General features: G+C 33.5%; 1 protein-coding gene across 15 annotated transcripts in view; it reads left to right on the forward strand.

Moving 5' to 3' along the window:
* Nucleotides 1-12,113, forward strand: part of LOC118182554 (E3 ubiquitin-protein ligase TRIP12-like) — a 400,228-nt gene extending 388,115 nt beyond the window's left edge. For all 15 annotated transcript variants that reach the window (XM_085809626.1, XM_085809623.1, XM_085809627.1 and 12 more), the window contains 3 exons: nt 5,398-5,511; nt 5,621-5,819; nt 11,098-12,113. In XM_085809626.1, coding sequence (XP_085665752.1) covers nt 5,398-5,511; nt 5,621-5,819; nt 11,098-11,294 — 510 coding nt within the window. In that variant the 3' untranslated portion in view covers nt 11,295-12,113. The remainder of the gene's footprint in view (nt 1-5,397; nt 5,512-5,620; nt 5,820-11,097) is intronic.
* The last annotated feature ends 11,428 nt before the right edge of the window (nt 12,114-23,541 follow it).

Consider the following 23,541-nt stretch of genomic DNA (forward strand, 5'->3'; position numbering starts at 1 on the left):
TGGCAGTACTAAGGGGTGAAAAATTTTAGAAATGCCAGGCAGCAAAAGACCTTGCACCATCTTTAACCTAGAGTGATATTTGTGTCAAGCTAGAAAGAAATAAGGTCATCGAATAATGTCTGGCAAAATATCGTGTCAAAACTATTTCACCAGCATCAATATGCCATATTTTGACAAACATTAGGAGAAGAGAGACATTTGTGTTCAGTTGATCCCTCATTGCTTCATGCAGCATTATTTATATGCAGGTTTGATAATAAAAGAGTTCCATCTTAAACAACAACAATTGATAAAATGTGAATTAAAATCTTTGACTGGAATGAAATTTCTGTCAGTTTAATGACTTCTTCCTTGACCCACAAATATTTCAGCATGCACAACAATTGGTGAAATAAATTATGATCTTTACCTAGAATAACCAAGTCATTGTTATGAAAGATGAGTTTCGTGTGGGAAAAGCATACATTGTAGCATATTATCGTGCAGTGATATGAAAACTGTGTAGGAATTGCATAAAAATGGCCTGACCTTGCTTGGGAATGAGAAATTAATTTTGTAAGACACCCGCAGAAAGTTGAGACAAGTCTTATGAGTACAAGAGGGAGGGTTCACCTCACTAAAAATAAAGTCTTTGAATTTAAAATTCTTCCCCAAATGCTGGACTACAGGGCAAAAGAAGTTTCTTCAGCAGTTACTCAAGCCATTCAAGGATTGAACAAAAGTAGTACCCAATAATGAATAGCAAATCTTGTAAGTGGATCACAACTGTTGTGAGTAATGGAATCACACAAAAGCAATGTAAGCAGAAACAGCCTGAAATAAAAATAACTTAAGTGAAAAAATATTACTTTTTGATAACTTCATATTTGTATATTTTGTGCTATTTCGATGATCATTACCTGCTCAAAAAGTAACATGACCGAAATAGTAATTGCCAGAAATGGAATTATTTGCAACTGTATCTGTTACTCTGAGGATAAACCTGTGGTGGATAGTTTAAAATCAATTCAATTATTACATAATATGAGAAAATAAATTATCAATAAAGAAAGTTGTTGTTGCGCGATTTCTAATTCTTTGTGTGTTTCAAAAAATTAATTACTATTTATTGTAAACGAGTCTCATTTCAGAAGGCAGAGAACCCAAGTAGCTCACAGGCCACCGATAACGTGATGAAGAGCCCCAGTTTGGCTATTTGGCCTCATATACTGGGTGAGCCTAAATTGTTTTTACAAAATAAGAGGGATGATAGTACCCATCCATAGAAAGAATTATTACCATGGAACATAGGGTTGCACTCCGCTCTGAGAGGAATAAAATAGTAAAATCAAACAGTGTTGGGAAAGCAAATGAACGATGTCAAAAGTTGCCATAGTCTGATTTATTGATCAGGGGGAAACTCGCAGCAAGTGCTCAAAGTGGGGCCATGCATATTGTTGCACAGTTCCCGTTGGCAAATGAATAACTGCCGCATCCTTGCTAAGTAATCCTATTTATTGTAAACAAGTCTCATTTCAGAGGCCAAAGTACTACAAGTAGCTCACAATTGGGTTGTGATGGGGAGTTGCAGTTTGGTTATGCCTCATATCCTGAGTGAGTCTAAATAATTTTTATAAAATAAGAGGGATGATACTACCCATCCATATGAGAAAATAATTACTGTGGAACATATTGTTGCACTCTGCTCTTAGAGGCAGAAAAGAGTAAAATCAGATTTCCAACATGAACTTAAACGGTGTGGGGAAAGCGAATGAACAATGCCAAAAGTTGCTTTAGTCTGATTTATTGATTAGGGTAAAACTCACAACAAGTGCTCAAAGTAAGGCCACGCATTTTGTTGTGCAGTTCACACCGGCAAATGAATGACAGACGTATCCTTTCAAAAGATTCCTGGGTTTGTGTTTTGTCTGCAGCAACATGTTCTTGCTTCAATGTCTTCAGCCGAGTCCACAGGCATTTTTTTTACACTAAAGATTTCATTTGCCCTCTGAAGAAAAAGTAGTAGGTTGATGTCCGGTGAGCAAGGAGAATAAGCCATAGGTTTGCCACATCCGATCCATTGTGTGGGATATTCTGCCTCTAAGAGTGGAATGCAAACCCATGTTCCATGGTAATTATTGCTCGTCCGGATGGGTACTGTCACTCCTCTTATTTTGTAAAATTAATTAAAACTCAGTGTGTATAAGAAATAATGATGTTTCTGCTTATGAAAAGAAGTGCTTGTCACATGCCATTAATGATGACTAACGTTTCAACCCTGGAAACACTGACACAACCTCCAACACAGCATGCCTCTACTCCCATGTTTCACTGTTATTAGTAAATTCCTTGGATGTGTTTCTGTATCTCGTTTTGTTCACAGCATTCACTTCCTGTCCAATCCAAAAATATTCAGTTTACTTTCATTTGAAAAAATAATGTTTTTCCAAAACTCTGGACTTTTCATTCATGTATTTTTTGGCAAAGGATAATGTACGAATACTTTTTATGTGCCAATAAATTCCCAATTTTTAGTTTCCTGTATATTTAAAAGCTGATTCAAATTCTTTTCCATACTTTTTTTTTTTCATATTTGGTAAATCTTTTTTATTAGCTAGTGCCTTTTGAAGAAGTTTCAATAGAATTAGCATGCCAAAAGAGTAGCTTCTTTCGCTATACCACGCTTGTGCAAATAATTTCTGAACTCTCTGTAGAAAATTGTCTTTTGTACTGTTTTCACCTTTGCGTGATTGGGAGTCAAATTGAGCTGAAGAACTTCTTTCATGTTTACTCAGATTTCTGTTTAAGTAGCACTTTGCAATTCTTTAATGATAATTTAATATTAAGAAATGTATTTACTTTCCTGCTCCTTTGTCATGTTTTTTAATGCAGATGTTTTTTGTATTTATGTACTGCCTAAATAGAAACTAAAATAAATTTAATTCCATGTTTAGCATATTATTCTTGTGTGGTTTTTTCTGTGGAACATTTTTCAGTCTTCCCATGTTTATTGTGCAAGGCATCGTAATATTTAATTCATTATATATAGAGTCTCAAAAACTCGCTTCTCAATAACCCGACAGTCCGGAAAACTCGACTACACCCTGGCAGGTCGAAAAAATCCTGCGCACAGACCCATTCAAGGTCATGGCCCATGTGCATATATCCCCTTCTTCCTGTGTTCCTTTGTCTCACATTACATTCCCACTTCACCATGTTCTGCCACTGGGGCATGTTCAGCTGTTCAGTCTACCTGCAGACTTTGCCAGGGTTACTCGATTTCTTAGCTGTGCTGCGGAATTCAAAAAATGCGAGTGACTGTACTGTATTGTTCAATGCTGTTTCAAAGTGTGTGGTTGCTGGGCAGTACTCTGAGTTGGCATCTTCCCATTAAAAGGAAACAAGTGAACTTGTCTATGGAGCAAACGTTGGAGGCATTAAAGAGACTGGATAAAGGAGAAAGTGTCAGTGCATTGGCTAAGGACATGGGACTTTGCAGAAGTATGACTGGAGACTGGAAGGAGAAGCGGATGGAAAGTGAATCATGGTGTGTTAAGAGAATGGTGTACAGAAGCATTGAAAGAAATCAAAAGTATGAAGGGAAGTGAGTTTAATGAGGTAAATAAAGCACTTTACATTTGGTTTCAAACAAAAGAGAAGGACATGCCAATAAATGGGCCAATCCTGCAAGAGAAGGCCTTGAAATTTTATGGCAAAAGTTAAAGGCAACGTTTGCTAAATTTGTCACAAGCACTGGTTGGCTTGATCACTGGAATAAACAATATGGAGTGCAACAGCATAGTATTTATGGGGGGAAACTATCTGGGGACACGAATGGTATGTTTTGGTCTAAGGAAAACTTTCAAGAGTTTATTGAAGGTTTGACCACAGAGCAGTTGTGTACAGTTGTGATGAAACAGTGTTAAATTATAAACTGTGATCAGCGAAAGTCTTGCTTTCAAGGAAGAACAGTCAGTTCCTGGTTTTAAAAGGAGCAAGGAAAGGGTAACAATCCTAACATGCAGGAATGCAACAGGTGACTAAATTAAAATAGTGTCATAGAAAAATCCATGTTAAAGCACATTGAAATAGATAAACTTTCCATTTGGTATCTAAACTAGTCAAATGCCTGGATAAGCTGTGCAGTTTTCAAAAAGTGGTTCTTTGAAGTATTTGTTCCATCGGTTGAGCAGTTTTTTAAAATCTTAAAAGCTTGCCAGGGGTGGCTGTTCTGATTTTGGACGTGTCTTTGCACCCAGAACTTGAAGTTAAAAAATGGGGGCATACGAGCAATGTTGTTACCACCCAATGTCACAGCGTTATGCCAGCCAGTGAACTGAGGAGTTTTGGTTAGTCTCAAGAGAAGGTATAGGCACAGGCTGTTATCCTCTCTTCTTTCTGAAAATGATGATGGTCAAGGTCTTATCCAGAACTTAAAAAAATTAACCTATCAGATGTATTTGGGTGGGTGGATGCCTAGAATGAGTTAGTCAAACACTAATTAGTTCCTGGCAAAAACTTTTTGATCATGATGGAAATGATTTCGTTGAACATGATGATGCAGAAAAGTAAACTTACTCAACCTCCCGAAAAGAGTTCCTGGATGTGAAGAAGCCGATGAAAATGACATTGAACAGTGGTTCCAGAATAACGAGCAAGACATTGTCCAATGTGAAAATTATTGCTGCAGTTAATGAGGAAATGTCAAAAGATTATGAAGACGTTGACTTTGAGGACTCCACTGTACAAGCCCCTAAAATATCACATAGTGAGGAACTAAAGGCTGTCAAAACCTCCCTAAAGTACTTTGAACATAAGGGTACGTTGGTAATAGACTTGGTGTTCCTTCGTCATCTTCGTGATGAAAGAGCCAAACGCAGAATTCAGTGCACAAAACAACAGGCCATTATGCATTGAAAAAGTATCCGATTTTTGCAAAGTCGGCTAGTTAGTTTTCATTATTGACAGCTTTATGCCTTAATAAAGTATTTTTCTGAGGTCTGTCTTATTAAGTAAGCACTATGTAGTATCCGTCTCCCTGCCAACTACATACTTTTCCTTTGTTTAAGGGTATTTTGGTAGTTTGAATTACAATACTGAATTCTTTCTAAACTGTTGTATTCTCAAGCAACCAATACTTTCAACTACTGTATTTTCTGAGGAAACACTCGTCCCAATGCATTTTAAAGCCTTTCCGAATAACCCAGCATTTTCACAAATTCAGCCACCCTCCCTCCACTCCACATTAGGCCGAGTTGTAGGGACTACTGTAGTAACAAAAATTCAAACTGAACTTATTCCTCATATAGGGAATAATTCAAATAGAAATTATGAAGATCTTCATTACTTAAGGATTATTCTCAAATATGCATTGGTAACAGGACAGAACTCTGAATTGTGTGTTTTATTTACTTTTAGCTTTTGAGATATTGGACTATGAATGAAGGTGTTCGCCGTCAGATGGAAGCATTCAAAGAGGGCTTTGAATCTGTGTTTTCTTTAAACCAGCTGAGAATATTTTATCCAGATGAGGTAATTGTTCTTTTATGGGATGAAACTACCTTTATTAAATTGTTTATGTGTAAAATGTGGATTCCCCCCCTTGTGATAAATTTTATATTAATAAATGAAAATTTTGCAGTTGGAGTACCTTTTTTGTGGAAGTGGACATAGTCAGTGGGATATGAAAAGCCTCATGGAATGCTGTCGGCCTGATCATGGTTATACACATGATAGTAGAGCTATTAAATTCCTTTTTGCTATTCTGAGCAGTTACGATAAAGAACAGCAGAGACAGTTTTTGCAGTTTGTTACTGGATCTCCTAGGCTCCCTGTTGGAGGTATGTATTCTGATTTTTTTTATTTCATTCATGTGGTTTCAAATATATTCAAGTAAATATTTTCTTTTTATTAATTGCATTGTTAATTCTGAATTATAGGATTTTAATCATGCCTTTCTGTTCTTTCTTTCCTCAGTCATAATAATAAATTTTGTGATGCTTTGCATATTGTATAATCATCCTTATTTCATCTATTAAGCACTCCACCTTTATCCAAGTGGTTGAAATCACCGAGTACCGGGAGCTGAATTTGGGTTCAGTCCCAGACCTGGTTGGATGCATGGTTGATTTTCATGATTTTTCCCATGTGCAATATGAATGTGAGCCAGTTTCCTGAGAGAATCCTTTCACAAAGTCATCCTTACCCATGGGCAGATAGCCCTTCTGTGCTTTGTCATGTTTGAGTAACGTTCAGTTGTTATTTTCTACTGCCATTATGCTTTATAAGCAGTAATAGAAAGTATAAGAAATGGAATATAAATTATCCACTTTGGTCTAGAGATGAGTTAACAGATAGTGAAGACGTATATTCAATCTTCACCTTCTATAATGTCTAAATAGTTTTGATTCTGTGAACTGTGTTTGGTCAATATTTAAAAAGGGATTTGTAGTAATATTTTTAAAAATTTTTCTTTGGAGAATCATTTTAACATTACTTTTTGTATGCATTTATTTACCTCCAGTTTCAAGTTGGTTATTTTATCTTTCTGTTGTAAAAATAATTAAATGCTGATAAATCCTTCTGAAGAGTGTCATTTCAAAATTAATATCTCTCAAATATTCTGATGTGTTTTTACTCGCATCAATAAATATTCTTGCTTGCCTGCTTTTGTCCAGCTAATATGTAGTTCGCTTCTTCTCTTCATCACCAGTTCTAATGTTATGAAATAGGAACTTATAATTAAGCAATAGCAGGCATACTTCTGCCATTTTAAGTATGTGTGTTTATGTAGATAGTGCCGTACCACAAAATGAAACTGTGTCAATCAACTATGACTGCATCTTTTCTGTAGCCATCCTGCTGTCATCATTGTATGCACTATTTTGAGGGAGGAAGGGCAGATCCTTAAAAAATACTCATCTCAAAATTTTGCATGCAAATGATTAAATTTTCAAGGCTAATTAACATCGAATCCTTTGTTTAAATTTTGAACAGTGATTCATCAAGAGCCATTGCATTGCAGATGATATAGTATGGATTAGTTTTCAAATGACACAGTTTAGATTCCAAAAAGGGGACATAGTCAAATTAAAGTGAGAAATTAAAAAGACTTTGCTAAACGAAAGTTAGTAATTTAAATTACATGTTTTACACCTTACATATTTCCCCTTTCAAAGAAAAACACCTTGGCAATTGAAATGCCTTTTCAGGAAAAAAAAATAGTTAACTAAACAGGAGAAATGTGATTATGTGAAAAATTAGAAAATTTTATCTAAATTTTGAGTATAACACGTTTGACCAATGAATGGAGATTTGGGATTTCTTTTGAAGTTTCCACTCCAGTTTTAAAAGTTTGCAAGAAATAAATAGAAAAGTTCACAGTCCATGAAAACCTTTGCTTGAATGTCGTAATGTAAATATTTCAGTCCTTATCTTGAAAGTCTTTTGTAAAGACGCCCACCAGAGGCCGAGTGGTAAAGTCGCTGAAAACTGGTAGTTCGGTCCAAGGTTCGAATCCTGCGAACGGGCTGGCTGCATGGGTGTTTACATGGTTTTCCCCATTGTGTAACGTGTATACGAGCCAGTTTCCCTTAGAAAGTCCTCCAGGAAGGCATCCCTCCTCTTAGGCAGATAGCCCTCGAGGCTTAACTGTTGTAGTAAGTATAAAACCAAAATAATTGTGACAGATTCATTAAATGCTATTGAAATTATTTACTTATTTTAAAACAAACCACATTTTCTTATTGCAAAGTAATATAAAATGCACTTAAAAATTAATAAACAGAAAACTAGCAGTATAAAATGTACTTTAAAAGTTAATTAATAAAAACTATCAAAATACTATAACAAGGTAAACTTTGATGAAAAATGGGCATGTCCTGTGTGAGGAAAACAGCATAACTACTTGCTGATAGCTGTGGAATGCTTAAATATAGTAGTAGGTAAGAACCTGCATTTCATAAAAAAGGTAGCTGGCTTTCAGCATTCTATAAATATCATTTCTTTTTTATTTATGGCCATAAAATTCTTCAAATTTAGCAATTTAAATAAAAAATAAATATATGGAAATTCACATTAAGACAAATTTGTATATTCAAATTAGCTCTTAGTGATATTGTTACTGCAGGGTAATGTAAAATTCAGTGAGTAAAATTTTACATTACCCTGCAGTAATAATTTTAAAAAACTTTTATAAGATGGAAAGAAGTGATATTGAGAGATTAAATTTGGTAATAATTAGCCACATTTAGATTTAGAATCTTAATATTTGCTCAGAAAATGCTTTGCAAATTTTTCACACAATATCACAAATATAAAAATTTGAACTATTATTATTTATTTTAAATACAACAAATTTCAAAATTCCATAACTAATTTTCATTATTATAATGGCATTTTAACTTTATAGTAATATTACTGCAGTTGTGGTTTTTATTATTATTGCATTTCTTATTTTTTAGTTTACACAAAACTGAAAGACTGCACTCCAGACATAAACATATCCATTTGTTGGGAAAATCTACATTAATTAATTGATGCATTAATTCACCAATAATTTAAAGTAGAGCTAAGCAAATACTTGTAAAGGTCTTTGTTCCTTGTATAAATGTGTGTGTGTGTGTGTGTGTGTGTGTATTTAATTATGGCAAAGCACACTAGGGCTATCTGCCTAAGAGGAGGGATGCCTTCGTGGAGGACTTTCTAAGGGAAACTGGCTCGTATACACGTTACACATGGGGAAAACCACGAAAACGCCCATGCAGCCAGCCCGTTCGCGGGATTCGAACCTCGGACCGAACTACCAGTGTTCAGCGACTTTACCGCTCGGCCGCTGGTGGGCCCTTGTATAAATGAAACTGGCCTTTTTGAACAGCACCAAAACATTCCATTATTTAAAAAAAATTAATAATGATCTATGAAAAATTAATTTTTTCGAAAGGTGGGAGTCTTCATATTTTATCTTAACGTATTCTAGCTTTGCATACAGTTATTTCCTTAAATTGTTTAGTATTTTTATGTTATTGCAGCAATACTTACTACATCGAATATTTTCTATATGCTTAGACATTATTTTACATCCATTTTTGGTATCGATATCCAAAATTACGTCATTCATTTTTTTACATTTAGCTCATTCTTAAAATAAATCAAAGGTTTTCTTAAACAGTAATTCAAAAGTACGATTATTAATGTAGTAACTTCGATTATTCATAAAGGCTCGAAGCACACTTTTAGAATCTGACAGTGTGACTGCCTTTACAAAAGAGTGGCTATGAATCAACAGTTGTTGAATAGCATTAGCTTTGTTACTTCTTTTTTGGAAGAAAAAACAATTACTGAAGGAAGAAATGGGAAGTGAAAGCTATTGAAAGCCAAACAATTAAAATATTGCAATTTGAAAGCCAAACAATTAAAATATTGCAATCCAAATAGACTGGTGTTAAATTAAGAAATGTTGTTAAGTTTTTTATAAGCAATAACAACTCAGATTTTAACACAATTTCGAATATATATGAGCATGAAAATATATGAAGGGTCTTTGAATATTTAATTCCAAAGTAAGAAAGAATTATGTAGCTTTTGGGCAGGCAATACTCAAAAGTATTTGCAGTGTAATTATATATCACATATGATCAATTTCGATCATATATATTATGTTCAGTATATGTTGATGTACAGTTTTTACAGATATGCAATAAATCATAAATGGATCATAGTTATATAACCTTAACAGTATGAAATACCTTAATACAGTGAAATAATGTCACACGGTTATATTGAATATTTCCAGTAGTTAAAAATTTCAAATGTTAGAAATATTAATATTTTAATATCTTGAAGAGTATAACTTCTTATTGGATTAATGAAACGTTGTAGTAATCTGTTTTTCTGAACAAATTCTGTAAAATGGGAGTACTGCGATATTACCCTAGTCATTTTAAAAAGTAAAAGAAGTAATACAGTTTTGCATTGCAGTTATTCACATCTTTAGTGACATTATTTTCATGCCACTTTATTATGTTGCGTTCATGTCAATCTAGGATATTATGTCAAATTTGCAGTATGGCATTACATGAGTGTTGCAGTATGGCTTCACATTAGCATGACAATGTGACTGTGTTAATATCCTGTAAACATCATGGTGTAATGTCACATGCACATCACAATGTGAAGTTGCAAAAAACGGACATTGTCAGAGCGGTGTTATCGTGCTGTTAGAGCACTGGTGTTTCCTGGCATCTAGCAGTCATCCCACCAACACCACCAAATGTCACTAGTTCCGTAATGATAGTTCTCATTTAGAGTTATGTAATCCAGACAGAGGTCCATATTTTCAAAGAAGGTTCAATCATTTTTGCCCATTATTGTACTAAAGTTCTGTTTTTCATGACCCTCTTTTCTGGCGTGCAGCAGGCCCTGAATTTCTCTTCATGAACAGTTGTTACATCTCATCATAGATTGACTGTTGTTGAGCTGTGGAAGGATAAGTTCTTCGTCATGTAGTTTCCTACGTGACCTTCTGACCTAAATCCATTGAACAAATATAAGATATTTTCGAGAGATGCTGACAGCATGCCAGCAGTGATTCTGTGGCTTTTTTGCAGTATAAGAAGGGGCCGTGATACCTCAGATGTTTATAGATGACTTTGTATTTAGCATGACTTTGTTATTGTTATACACATCCTGCATCACAGTCAAGACTGGTTATATTCTTGAATAAGGACTGCAGTTTACTTGCCTGCAACCTATCAGAGAGTCATTTCTATCTTCTATCATGATATGTGCAAAATCCACTTTTGAATAAGGGTCCGTTGCATTCTGTTAATTGATAATAGTTCACCTTTCTCTGATTTTACTTCTTGATGCTGTTATGATATGTTTTGTACTGATTTAGAAAATTGCTGCATGACATATGAAAAGCTGTTCTGTCTTTAATTTTTGCATGACAATATATTCATAATTCAAAATAAAATTGCAGGTTGTAAATCATTCATTCCCAAAGGTTTACATTAATTGATAGTTTACATCATTTAAATGCTCAAAATTCTGTTTGTATAAATTAAATATTATTTTCTATGTTTCTTTCTCAATGTTAATTTTTTTATGTTAATTTAGGTCTGAAATCTTTGTCACCTCCTCTAACAATTGTGCGGAAAACCTTGGATGGTAATGAAGATTCAGATAGTTACTTACCATCAGTCATGACTTGTGTAAATTATTTAAAACTTCCAGACTATTCAAGGATAGAAATAATGAGAGAGAAACTTCAAATAGCAGTTAGTGAAGGCCAGCATTCTTTCCACTTGTCTTGAGAAAATTTGCTCATAGGTATGGCTGTTTTGGATGAACATTTTGCCCTCTGTAACCAACTAGTTTTTCTTTAATAAGCTTGGTTATTGAGGCATTGATGAAAACATAATTTGAGCTTTCATGAATATTCTTAGCACTGGTGCGAAATGGGTTAATGATTGTACAGCTTGTCATGCCACCGTCCCACCTACCTCAAAAAAGTGGGTTAGTGCTAATTGACTGAGGAAAAAAGTATCTTCAAATGCCATTGTAATAAATGTTTTAGTTATCATATCCAGTTTCACAGTTTTTATATGTAATGTGCTCATCTATTGTATCAACTAATAACTGATGTGTATTTCTGTGGAACAATTTGTATCTCAAAACATTGTCGATGTTTATGCACATTGAACATAGTTTTGTATTAGCAAGTGTATATAAAGACTGATGAAGGAATTTATATATTGTGGATAATGCAAGATAATTTCTTTACATTACTGTTGATGAACACATGCTGGGAAAAAATTTGATATCTATATGTATTTCATCTCCACTACTCCTTTATTGTGCTTAGCATTTGTTTCTTATGCACTAAAATGAAATTTAAAGCAGTAAAGCTATAAATTTTTCGATTTAATTTTTCTTGCCTTGCCCTGTACATGTAGATGTGTCAGTTGCAGTTGATGTTGGATGCTAACTCAAAACTGTGTTCTGTATGTAGGCAATATAGGGAAAGCTTACAAAATGTTATTTGTTTTTGAACTATTAATTTGTTTCTGATTTCTTGTGTGATGATAGGTATCAGTTGTAAACTTTTAATTTCAATAAAATATCTGAATTAATGAAGCTCTCCAGGTCTTTTTCATTATAGGTGAAATTTAATGGGAACATAGTGTAGTTATTTTCTTTTTTTTTCAAAGCTTGATAGTGACTTGCATGATGCAATAGGAGTGTACGAATCTGATGATCCTTAAAATTTAAGCTCTCATTTTTCATAGTTACACTTCTCTACCAAATGTATACATACGGATATGAATTAATGCAACCAACTTAAAGTTATATTAGTGTATGCTTATGCGTGTCATAAAATTCTGAATTACCAGATGAAAAAACTTCTTTTAATTGAATTTCTGAACTGTATGAAGAACATGCAGTGAATATCAAAATCAAATTATAATGCAGTGCCCAGTCATATTATAAAATCAGACAAATAATAGAAATATGTAGAAACATATTTCTTTGATGCAGTTAGATCTTCTCTTCATCTTTGCGACCAGAGGTTGTGATTCATGTGATCATGGTATACCACACAACTCTTTCCTCATTCATATTGTTTTTAATTAATGTGTTCGCATATATGGAACTATAAAACTGATTTCTGTGAAAGGAATGTGTCGTTTTAATTTATCTTAATAAACAGATGTGATCATTGTTAGTTATTTTTTGATTTATGAAAACTTAAACAGCTACACAAGTTAGATCAGGCATAAAGAAAATCCCACCCTCAAAACGTAAAGAAAGCTTCTATGTTAAATTAAATCTTATATGCTAAAAGTGCTTAAAATATATTTACAACTGCAGTGTTGTGTAAATTTTTGCAATTAAGTTTCTGTTCATCCAAGTTAGAAGTCCCAGTGTATTAGTAGTTGCCCTCTGAATTGAATTATAGTGGTAAGTAGATTGGCTTCATGGATGTATTTGTGATCCTTTAATATACGTAACATTAGAAACTGATTTGCTTTAAAAAGGTCTTCCATAAAGTATCCCTGACATCTTTTGATAATTTTTTAGTACTTAATCGTAATTAAATAAACTTGTCAATAACAACCATCATACTGCAGGATCTTTCTATCTTAGTCCTTTTTTTGAATTGCTCTGATTAATTTCCATTCCTTTCTGATTGCTGTCATTTACATGTATAGCATATGTTCTTTAATATAGGCATTGTGAATGTGATTTGGAAATCATTCATTTCTGTATTTTCAGGCATTTTAATGAACAGGCTTACTGGAAAGGATTTGTTAAAACAACATGGGACATAAATGATTGTAAATAAGGTCTATATTATTGAAAAAGATATGAAATTTAATGTTGCCATGCAAATGGCATTGAGCAGTGCGAGGCAGAAGTGGTAGAGAAAAATGGGACGTGATCATGCAGATCATTCATGGGCTGAATACTAAGCAAAAGATTTGCAGATCTTGCAGCATGATACTAAGAAACTTTTATTGGTAAATCAGCCTTGTAGCATTGCAGGTTTAATTAAGGTTTCTTTTAGCATTGCAAGTTTCTGACATTTAAATTAGAGTTTTAATCCTATGACTAAATTTTGTTTGATTGGAATAAAACCAACTTATGTATCTTAAGTAAAAATTGTACATGTGTTTACAGTAACAACCTTTAAAACAAATTCATAACTGTATGAATTTTCATATGTTGGAGGTAGAATCTAGCATGTAGCTATCAATATAAAGATTAACAAAGATGTACGGAAACTAAATGGCATTGTATAAAGCATCTTTTTTTTTTTTTTTTTTTAGTTCATGCATCGTGTACAGAATCTGTTAAATTGTTGTAAACATCCAGCTTCTGAACAAGTGGATTTGCTTTTGGTTGTAGCATGTATAGGAATATGTTTTGTCATTAGTTCCTCAATAATGTAAGTTCTTTTTGTGACAGCTATATGAAGTGAATTGCTTGACTGATATGAATGGACATGCCAACTGAAAATTTACCGAGATTAATGTACATAATTGATAGCCTCTGTTTCATACTTTAAAACCTTTAGATAATATGGTACTGTGGTAGGGTTTCTGAGCATCAAAGTCGTACATGTTTAAAACAGTTTTATTCTTATGTAAAATTTTAATACTTACTTTTCATTTAATAAAACATGGAAACTGCTATCTTCTTCACATTGGTAACATTTCCCTGCATTTCTTTTTCTTACCTTTTTATTTGAATTAACCTGCAACCAGTATTTTTGATTCTGAAAAGCTGTTTGAACTTCCGTAGCTGATTTTTGCAATGCAATAATCTTTCTTTTTGTCAAATTTGTGCCAAATAAATTATTTGCATGAAAATTTGAGACAGTTCTGCTTGAAATGCAATAAACTTTAATGGCACTGGGAAATATTAAGACTTTTCTGGCAAATTTTTCTATTCCACAGTATCCTTCATAATTCATAGTTTTAGATCTATTGGAAAATATCTAAGATCGGAGCATGACAAAATTGGACATATTAGCAGAATTAAAGAAATTTGTTAATAAACCTTCATTACAGAAAAATTGAAACTTCATTGAAAACAGCTTATTAATTTACAGAGAATCATATTAATGTTTATTCTGCAGAGTTTCACCCCCTTAAAGAAGACTATGAAGAATGTTTAAAATTTCTTCTTTCATGTACAACAATAATCCATTTAAATGTGTTTTGTAAATATCTTTTTATATATTTCAGCATAGTAAACAGTCTTTTCTCAATGCGTGTTGTAATTGTTTATGTTGTTAAAATTATCAAAATTTTGAATTTTGGAGAAAATCTATTTATTGCAGGCCTGTAAAGCTTATACAGTAGATATACTATTTTCTTGTCGATGCGATATCTCTGTTGAAGCTGATATTCAGCATTTAAAATACTAGTACTTTAATCGTTCAAATCAGAAGAATATATATTTAAAAGTATTTCAAGTTTTCTACCGTATTCAGATTGGAGGCAGAATTTTAAATTATATGAAAATTTTCTTTGTTTAATAAAACGTTTTTAAAAAAAAAAAATTTAAATGCAAGACTGCATTCCAAAAATTGAGTAAAATCCAATGTTCAAAAATAAAGTTCAGTAATAATTTTAGAAAAGGACATGGTTGCTTGTTTGCTCATCATGGAAGTGGAATTCAAATTCTTCATTTATTTGTTTTAAAGCTGTGATCGACTTGGAATAAATTGTACTGAAAATGTGTTCTGAATAGTCGTGAATTTTTGTAGTTCTCTTAAAATATCATCACATAATTGCATTGCTTTCGTTAGATCTATTGATTTTGAATGTAAAATCCTGCTTAATGGCAATATAAAAATATTTTTATAACTGAAAATATACACTTAAAAAGCAGAACATTCTGCAATGAATTTAGTTTATAAGCCAAACAAAGTGATTCTTTATCATTCCAGTTCTGTATTATTTCTAATGCATAAACTAAAGCTTTTAGTAATCCATAGCACGCATCTCCATCTATTGAGCGAGACAGTTTTTTCAGTAATTCTGTTCTTGAAGATGGGCACAAATATGATATAATTTCTTGGAAAATAGAATTTTGTGTGAAGGGGGATATTTCAAGTAAATTTTTCTATCACTCTCATGCAATTACATATACATTTAATGTGACATACATCAGAAACTGCCATTCTGTGGGAATGAGAAGCATAGTGCACATACAACATTGCAGGAAATCCCTCTGTCACTTTAGCGTGTACATCCATGAATATCCCAAGCATGGCAGATGCATAACCATAGCTTTGACCTCTCATTCAAATCTAAGCCTATTGATATCAAATTATTCATAATGACTTTAGCCAAATATCCAAATGTTGACGCTAGATACAAAGTGTAAATATTTTTTACTGAAATAGATTTTCAAGTTCTTACAGAAATATATACTTGGTGAAATATCTTTTATTTTCATATTCTTTAGCTTGATGATATCAAATGCATCAACTATAGACTTTGTGTCTTAAGAAAATGTACCAGCAGGTAATAAGGAATGTGTATTTTTTTTTTTTTTTTTTTTTTCTGCTTTTTCTCTTCTGCAATTTTGCATTAGATTTTTCTCCAATTGTGATTTCACTAATTTACCATTTTATTGGCCTGCATATTGTTTGGCTAGCAGTATATACAGTACACTCAATATTTAATTTTCAATTAAGCTACCAAGTGTATTCAAAGAATAATGTATATTTAAACTTTCTGTTTACACTTTTCATTGCCAAATGAAAAACTTGCACATGAAAACATGTTCTTTGCTGGTGGAAGTTTCTCTTCATCAGTTAATTTGTTTACAAAGTCCTTGTGGCTGATTTTAATTTCAGGTATAAACGGTTTGCACAGTTATCTGAATTAGAGGTCAAAGTGCTTAGTACTAGCATTCTCAAGTTGTCCCTTATCGTAATTTGTGGCGAACTCTAAAATTACTTAAAGTGTTTTTGACATATTATACATACCATAATGGCCAAAAACGTTAGTTTCCTACCTGTGTACAAGAACTACTAGAGGGAGTACTGCATAATCATACTATAATGTATTTTCTTTTTCCTTTGTGCATGCCTTCGTGGTGTAATTGGAAGCATGCTCGATGCATATTCGAGAGTCCGGGGCTTGTGTCCCGGCAGGGCCATTGCCTATTTTTCACGTCTCCTACTTAAAAAAAAAAAAGCCAATGATTCTACAGTACAAAAGAGAAGGACAAGCTTCAATGTATTTCCAAATTGTGATACTAGTAGTCTAATAACTATTCCACCAATAAACTGGATTTTATCAGGTGATAGTCTGTTTTCTACCTACTGCTAATCCAGAAACATTTCATCAACACATGCTTGCATCTACAGTGAATTCAGAGACGGTCCATATTACCTATTCAAAGGCCCACTAATGAAATAATTTCGCATTCGTCACTCATTACAGTCTCATCAAGAGGTCTTGTTGCAAGGATGAATCAAATTAGTTGCTAAACGTAAGATACGAATTAACAAGTTGCAAACAAACCAAGCAAGCTTAAAGTAACGGGATTGTAAGCATTAGCAACTTGTTATATGAAATTTATGCACAGCATACGTGAAATTAGAAATTTGATAAATGTAATGAAAGAGTTGATGAAAATAAAATGCACTGGAAAATTTAGTAAATGTGATGAAAGAAATGGTAGAAAATTTAATGGAAAGCTTTCCAGAAAAACTTTTCTTTGATATTAAAGTAAATTTAGACATTAGATTTTGTTGGTGTGGCATCGTTGAAATCTTGTGTGCCAAGTAAACTAACAGGAGTTGTGATAAAGAGGTATAAGTTTCCCAGACATTATATAGACACACGACTGAATCCGCAAACATGAAACTGGAAAGCTGAAACATTAAGTGCGTTGAAGCAAATTTTTATCAATCTCAACGTTGATGCATGTATCTAAGTGTGTAAAAAATATGCTTTAAAATCAATATTTAAACTATGAACTATTACTTTTTAAAACTTAAAGCTCACAGGTTATAAATCATGGCATTTTGCTGTTGATTACAGGATGTTAAACAATATCACAAATTATCTAATCTAACTTCTGCCAATAATTGAAGAAATTATTAGTAAGATAACATCGGAAAAACACTGGATTAAAAAATCGAAATATCTGAGGGTAACATGGAGGTAGGAATAAACAAAGATGTAGTGCCACCGAGCATTGGTAGCTGAAGTGGTGTGGTACTTTTGTTTACATCCAGAGCATATTAATTTGACTTACTTTGGTAGTACTTCCTCATGCGACAATACAACACAAATCGAAAAGCAGGGACACTCCCGCATAAAAGAAACGTTTATTGTTGGATGGGTGATAGCAATTCATATAGTTTAATGGCATTTCCGCACAATTCACATCTCGGTTATCTTTCGATAACTTGCAACAGCGATTTTTTGATTAGGAATTGGTTGCTACAAAAATATAGATTTTAATAAGTTTTTGTCACGTGTAAAAGAATAATAAATACCTTATCCTACCTTTAAACTGTAAAAATATAACACGCCTTAAAGCTCAATTTCCTTATTACTAGCTGGTATTAAGTGGAAAAATTTCTGTACATCTTTTGAAGACCTTGGTAGTGTATTTCCTACTTTTTTACATTCCAAACATCAAAATGTTTTAATACATTTTTTGTCATCTGCATAATACTGTAATATGCTCTTTTTAAGAATTTTAGAGGAAAAACATAATAGTCGCTCATTTTAAATTCATCATTTTACTTTTTTATAAATAGAGAAAAAAATTTGATTTTTTTTTTTTTTTTTTTTTTTTTTTTTTTTGAGATTGAGTTGTGGTCTGCAAAAAATCATTAGTGTTATTAATTAGTACATTTTGGATTTTCTTGCAGTATGTAAATATCAGATATTTCTGAGTTTAGATTAATTAGTGGCTTTAAGTCTTTTAAAAAATGGAGCAGTGTTGGTATGCAAAGTAAGGCAATCAAGACTACGATCTGCTAACAATAAGGTTGTAGAGCCATTAGGTTATTTCGAAGCAGGAGATATGAAAAATGAGCAATGCCCTCCCCAGGACTCGAATCATGGACTTCTCAAATATGCTTCAAGCGTGCTGACCACTACACTAAGAAAAGGCGGGAAAACTACCTTATACTATACTCCCCCTTTTAAAGCAAGACTGGGGATTAGGGGAGTCCAAGTCCTGGGAATGGAGATTCATCATTCACCACTTTTTTTTAGTTAGGGCACCACTGTCGAGATATTAGGTTATTTCGAGAAAAATGAGCAATGCCCTCGCTGGGACTCGAACAATGGACCTCTGGAATATGCGTCCAACGTGCTGACCACTATGCTAAGAAGATGGGAGAAATACCTTATTAGGTTAATGTTTAAATGTGAAATGGGTAATTGTTGTTCATTATATTATCAGAGAATTATTAAATTGGGTGAAATTGCTAAGAGAGGTATTGAATTTTCTGCCAAAATATATTTACTAGAAAATTTGAATTTGACAATAAATACATCCAAAATGTGTTTTATGTCAAATTTCTGAAACTTGATGGGTTAATTAAATAGTTTTAATTGATAGTTAAAAATTATGTATGTTAAAATATTTGTAATTTGGCACATATATCAGCTCAAGCATTTTAAATAGGATAAAGCGTATAAGGGCTGTATGCCTAAGGGGAGACATTACTTCGTGGAGGAATTTCGAAGGAAAAATGACTGAGTGCATATTAAAAATAATGCTTGTAAAATTTTCAACCAATTTATATTTATACATATTTTTTTCATAAAATTATGGTATATTTTAAATTACTTTACCCCCAAAATATAATGAATGCACCGAAATAAAAGATTTACACATGCCGAAAATGAAAAATATTAAATATATGTGAATATTTATGCATATTGAATTAAACGGAATTGTTTCCATCGATAGGTACACATATAAGCACATTATAGAACTAATGCAATCACTCTTTGAAATTTAGTATGTTTATTTACTATAGCGACACACAGGCCCTAGTTTCACTGAACAACATTACATCTCAACTACATTACAGAAAATAATGCACAACAAATTATGTCACTAACTAAAAAGATGTAATAACAGAAATTAAATAAATAAAAAACAATTTTTCACGGACGATCGGCATCGCTTTCTGTCTGAGATAGACTGGCGACAGTATTTGTCTGCTATTTCCTAACACTTGAGCTGTTAAAATTAGCAATTTCAAAACTATTATTACAAAGAATGTAAATATAAGGGCACTAGAGTAAAATATTTAACTCTAACAGATTATAATACTGAATAACTGATTATAATAAATTTACGTCATTACAGCAAATATTTTTAGCAATTACCTGTTAACAACTACTCAGATTTTAGCAACAAATAAGTGTTTATAATTGAGATATACAAAAATCATTCTACAGGAAATAGACAAGTATCTCGAACATTCCGTTTTAACAAAATTTGACTAGGCAGTCTATAGACTCGTTAGGATTTTTGAAGTAGGAAACATGAAAAATGACGAATGCCCTCGCCGGGACTCGGAATACGCGCCGAGTGTGCTACCATTACACCATGAAGGCATGGTGAAAGGAGGGAGAAAATACCTTATATACACCGCCCGTTTTAAAGGGTGACTGATGATAAGAGGACTCGGTAGCCAAATTCTGGTGGTGAAGAATCATCATCCACCACCTTTTAGTTCGGACGCCACTGTAGAGTCATTATGTTATTTTGAAGAAGAAAACGTAAAAAAAGTGCCGTTTCCTCGACTGGACCTCTCGAATACGCGCCGAAAGTGCTACCGTTACACCAAGGTGCCATGCAGGTAGGAGGGAGAAAATACCTTGTAAGTCCTACAGTTACTACCCTTACTTCTGTTATCCCTACCATGAAAAACCTGAGCAATTTTTCCCACTAGCCATTTGGTTGAAAGAAAATTTTAATCTTTTATTAATACAAGAGTTCCCAAATAACCATCTCTTTAAAATTTCCATTTGTCACGTTCTTCACGTTTCCATAATTTCCAAATTTTCTGTGTCTACTTAGTGATTCTTTGCTATTTAGAAAGTCTGTTTTCATTTATGCTGGATAAATCTGATTCAGCAAGAGTTGTGAGACGTCTGCCGACCAAAAAGTGTTCAACACTTCTTCAATTTCAGTTAAAATTCTTCTTAAGTTAAGCACTGATTACCAACAACTCTCTTCAAATGACTGAACCCCGGCTTCCCAAATTCCCGCGAAATTTGGTGATCTGGGAGGAATTAATCTCCAGCTTGTATCAACAGTGGTATAAAAATTTGCTGAATTCTCATCTGGGCAATCAACCAATTTTTGCATTTTTTTATTTCTAAATTAGTATCAATAAAAGTTTTAGAATTATGACTAACTATTCTAGTACATTTTCCTCTTCTAGAGATAAAACGTTTTAAGCTTGCAATAAAAGATATGCTAGTTTGGTCTGTTCCAAAGTGTATGGCTTTCGTACTGGTACATATATATACTATGACGATTTTGTTAAAAATTCCTTTATGTTGATTTTTAAACTTTATTGCAAATGCGCCGCAGAAATCAACACTAGAGCAGTTAAATGGATAAGATGGTGTAATACGCTGTTTGGTCAACTCGGCTATTAATTGTTGAATTGTAACGGGCTTGTCCTTAAAATATGTCACACATCTGTAGACGATCGTTCTACAATTGTTTCTGCCATTAAGTTTCCAGAATCTTCGTCGTGCCTGATGTAACAGAGATTGCGATCCTAAAGTACTTCAAACGAAAATGCTAAAAAATAATAGTAGTTAAATTATGCTTACCTGGTAAAATAATAGGATTTTTAATATCAGCGGGTAGATCAGAATGCGACAATCGTCTGCCCACTCTAGGTAGTCTCATGTTATTAAGAAAGACATTTAGAGACTCTAGTTTACTTTGGGGATGAACACACTAACCCCTTCTTAGTTGATTAATTTTTTCTCCGAGCCAGATCACATCATAAACTTCGTAAATTCCATCTTTACGATAGTACTTTGTCGTTTGTTATAACAATATTCATTCCACACGCCGAGTAACCCTTCCTGGTTTATCTCAAGAATCGTTACTCTCGGGCACCCTTTTTTCACTTTATACGAACGACATTGCACACAACCTCTTCACTGCACTAGCATTATACGCAGATGATACTGCGATTCTCCATCAAAATGCGTCTATGGTCTCAGTTTACACACATTACAAGAGCACATCCAAGCACTAGAGTCCTGGATGATCCAATGGAAAATTAAAACCAATGTGGAAAAATCTGAAATTGTATTCTTCACCAACAAAAGAAAAGCAGATTTTTCACCAACGAAAGAAAAGTGGATTTAAATATCACCCTCAGTTTGTATAATACTAACATTCCCTGGGCCAAGCAAGTGAAATACCTTGATGTTATCTTAGACCAAAGACTCACGTGGGCCCACACGGTACATATATTTTAAATAAGTTTCGGACTTTACTCACCCCCTTAATTTCCCGAAACTTCGTTCTCCTATAGAAAATAAGGTACTCGTGTATAAGAAAGACCATGTTGCGACCCATCATAACGCATGCCCTGTGTGGGGTTTTGTGTGTGATTCAAAGATGAAGAAATTTCAGCAAATTCAAAATGTTACATTAAGACAAATGGCTAATTGCCAGTGGTATATCAGGAACTAGGCAATTCACAATGAATTGGATGTAAATAAAATCAGTAATTGTGTAGGGATTTATATTTATTTTAACTAATATTTTAAATTTTAAGTTCAGACTTTTCTATAAGCCTTCATTCCCCTAATTGTCAGTGCCAGAATAGTTAAATGTTGTAGCGCGCGAGAACACATGCAAATTTTCTGTGTTGAAAGAAGTAGTTAAAAGCCGAATTTCGGTAGAAAAAAGGGAGAGTTAGGCTGTAGCTGCCGTCCCTGCCATAGGTACGTTTGCTCATTGCTGGTTCAGGTGGCTTAAGTGCATTGTTTTGCTGCCATTATCTTAGAAGGGTGTTGAAGTTCGGGATCCGCTGAGCCCTGTAGGTTAGTTTAACACTTGTTAAATATTTTAACTTTTAATTTTCAACTACCGGACTTTCAGTTACGACCAAAGTAGAGACGAAGTTTGTTAGCGTCGAGTTGACGCATTGTAAATTTTAAAGAGTTAATAAAGGGTTTGAACCCTTCTTCTGTGTAGTTTCCTGCTACTCCTGTATCCAGATAGAAGTTAACCCACCTGGACGCTACAACTGTATCGCAAAAATTGCGAAGAAATTTTTCAAAAATATTAGCAAAGTAAATAATACTTCATTCCCTCTTATGAATTATAACTACTCTGACCTAAACAACAGAAAGCGACCGGGTGCTGTACTTCTACACTTAAACTAATTCAGTTAACTAAACTTTTTTTTTTACTCAGTATTACCTTAAATGTTTCTAATTCTCGCCATGTATTTCACTCCATGTTCCTATTTCTTACATTAATTTACATTAAAATTAAGTTTTCTACTTAAGCTCCTCCCACCACCTAATGTCTGACTTGTTTCAAAGTGCACTCTCTTTTTAGCTACGCCATCGGCTCTTCTTCGATCTGACCAGTTAGCTGCACTCCTATGCCCAGCCTCCTCTCTCATTCTGGACTCTGCTCTCCAGATGAATGCTACTACGATACTCAGACTCACATCCAGCCATATAATTGCTAAACAGTGGTTACCCTATTGCCATTATATCGACGTATTAGCAGAGTAGCTTTCATATAAGAAGATTTATAACGCGCATCTCCCAAGAATTAGTTTATTGCTAGTTCTCACATCGAATTAATGCCAGGTCATGCTAACAAAAAGTTATGCAATTGTTATCAATCACACTCAGGATGCAGCTATCTCCCAGGAGCCTGACTCTAGTGACTTTTGCATCTAAGTCTTCTTCCCCGAACTCACCTTTTTTGAGTCTCTAATAAAATCCATAATACAGCTCCTTTTATCTGCTGTAAAGAAAGTACTCTATATACCTCCTTACT

Source organism: Stegodyphus dumicola, chromosome X2 (genome assembly GCF_044657685.1).
Source record: "Stegodyphus dumicola isolate Sdum_Otavi_A_Nest chromosome X2, ASM4465768v1".
Taxonomy (NCBI): Eukaryota; Metazoa; Arthropoda; class Arachnida; order Araneae; family Eresidae; genus Stegodyphus; species Stegodyphus dumicola.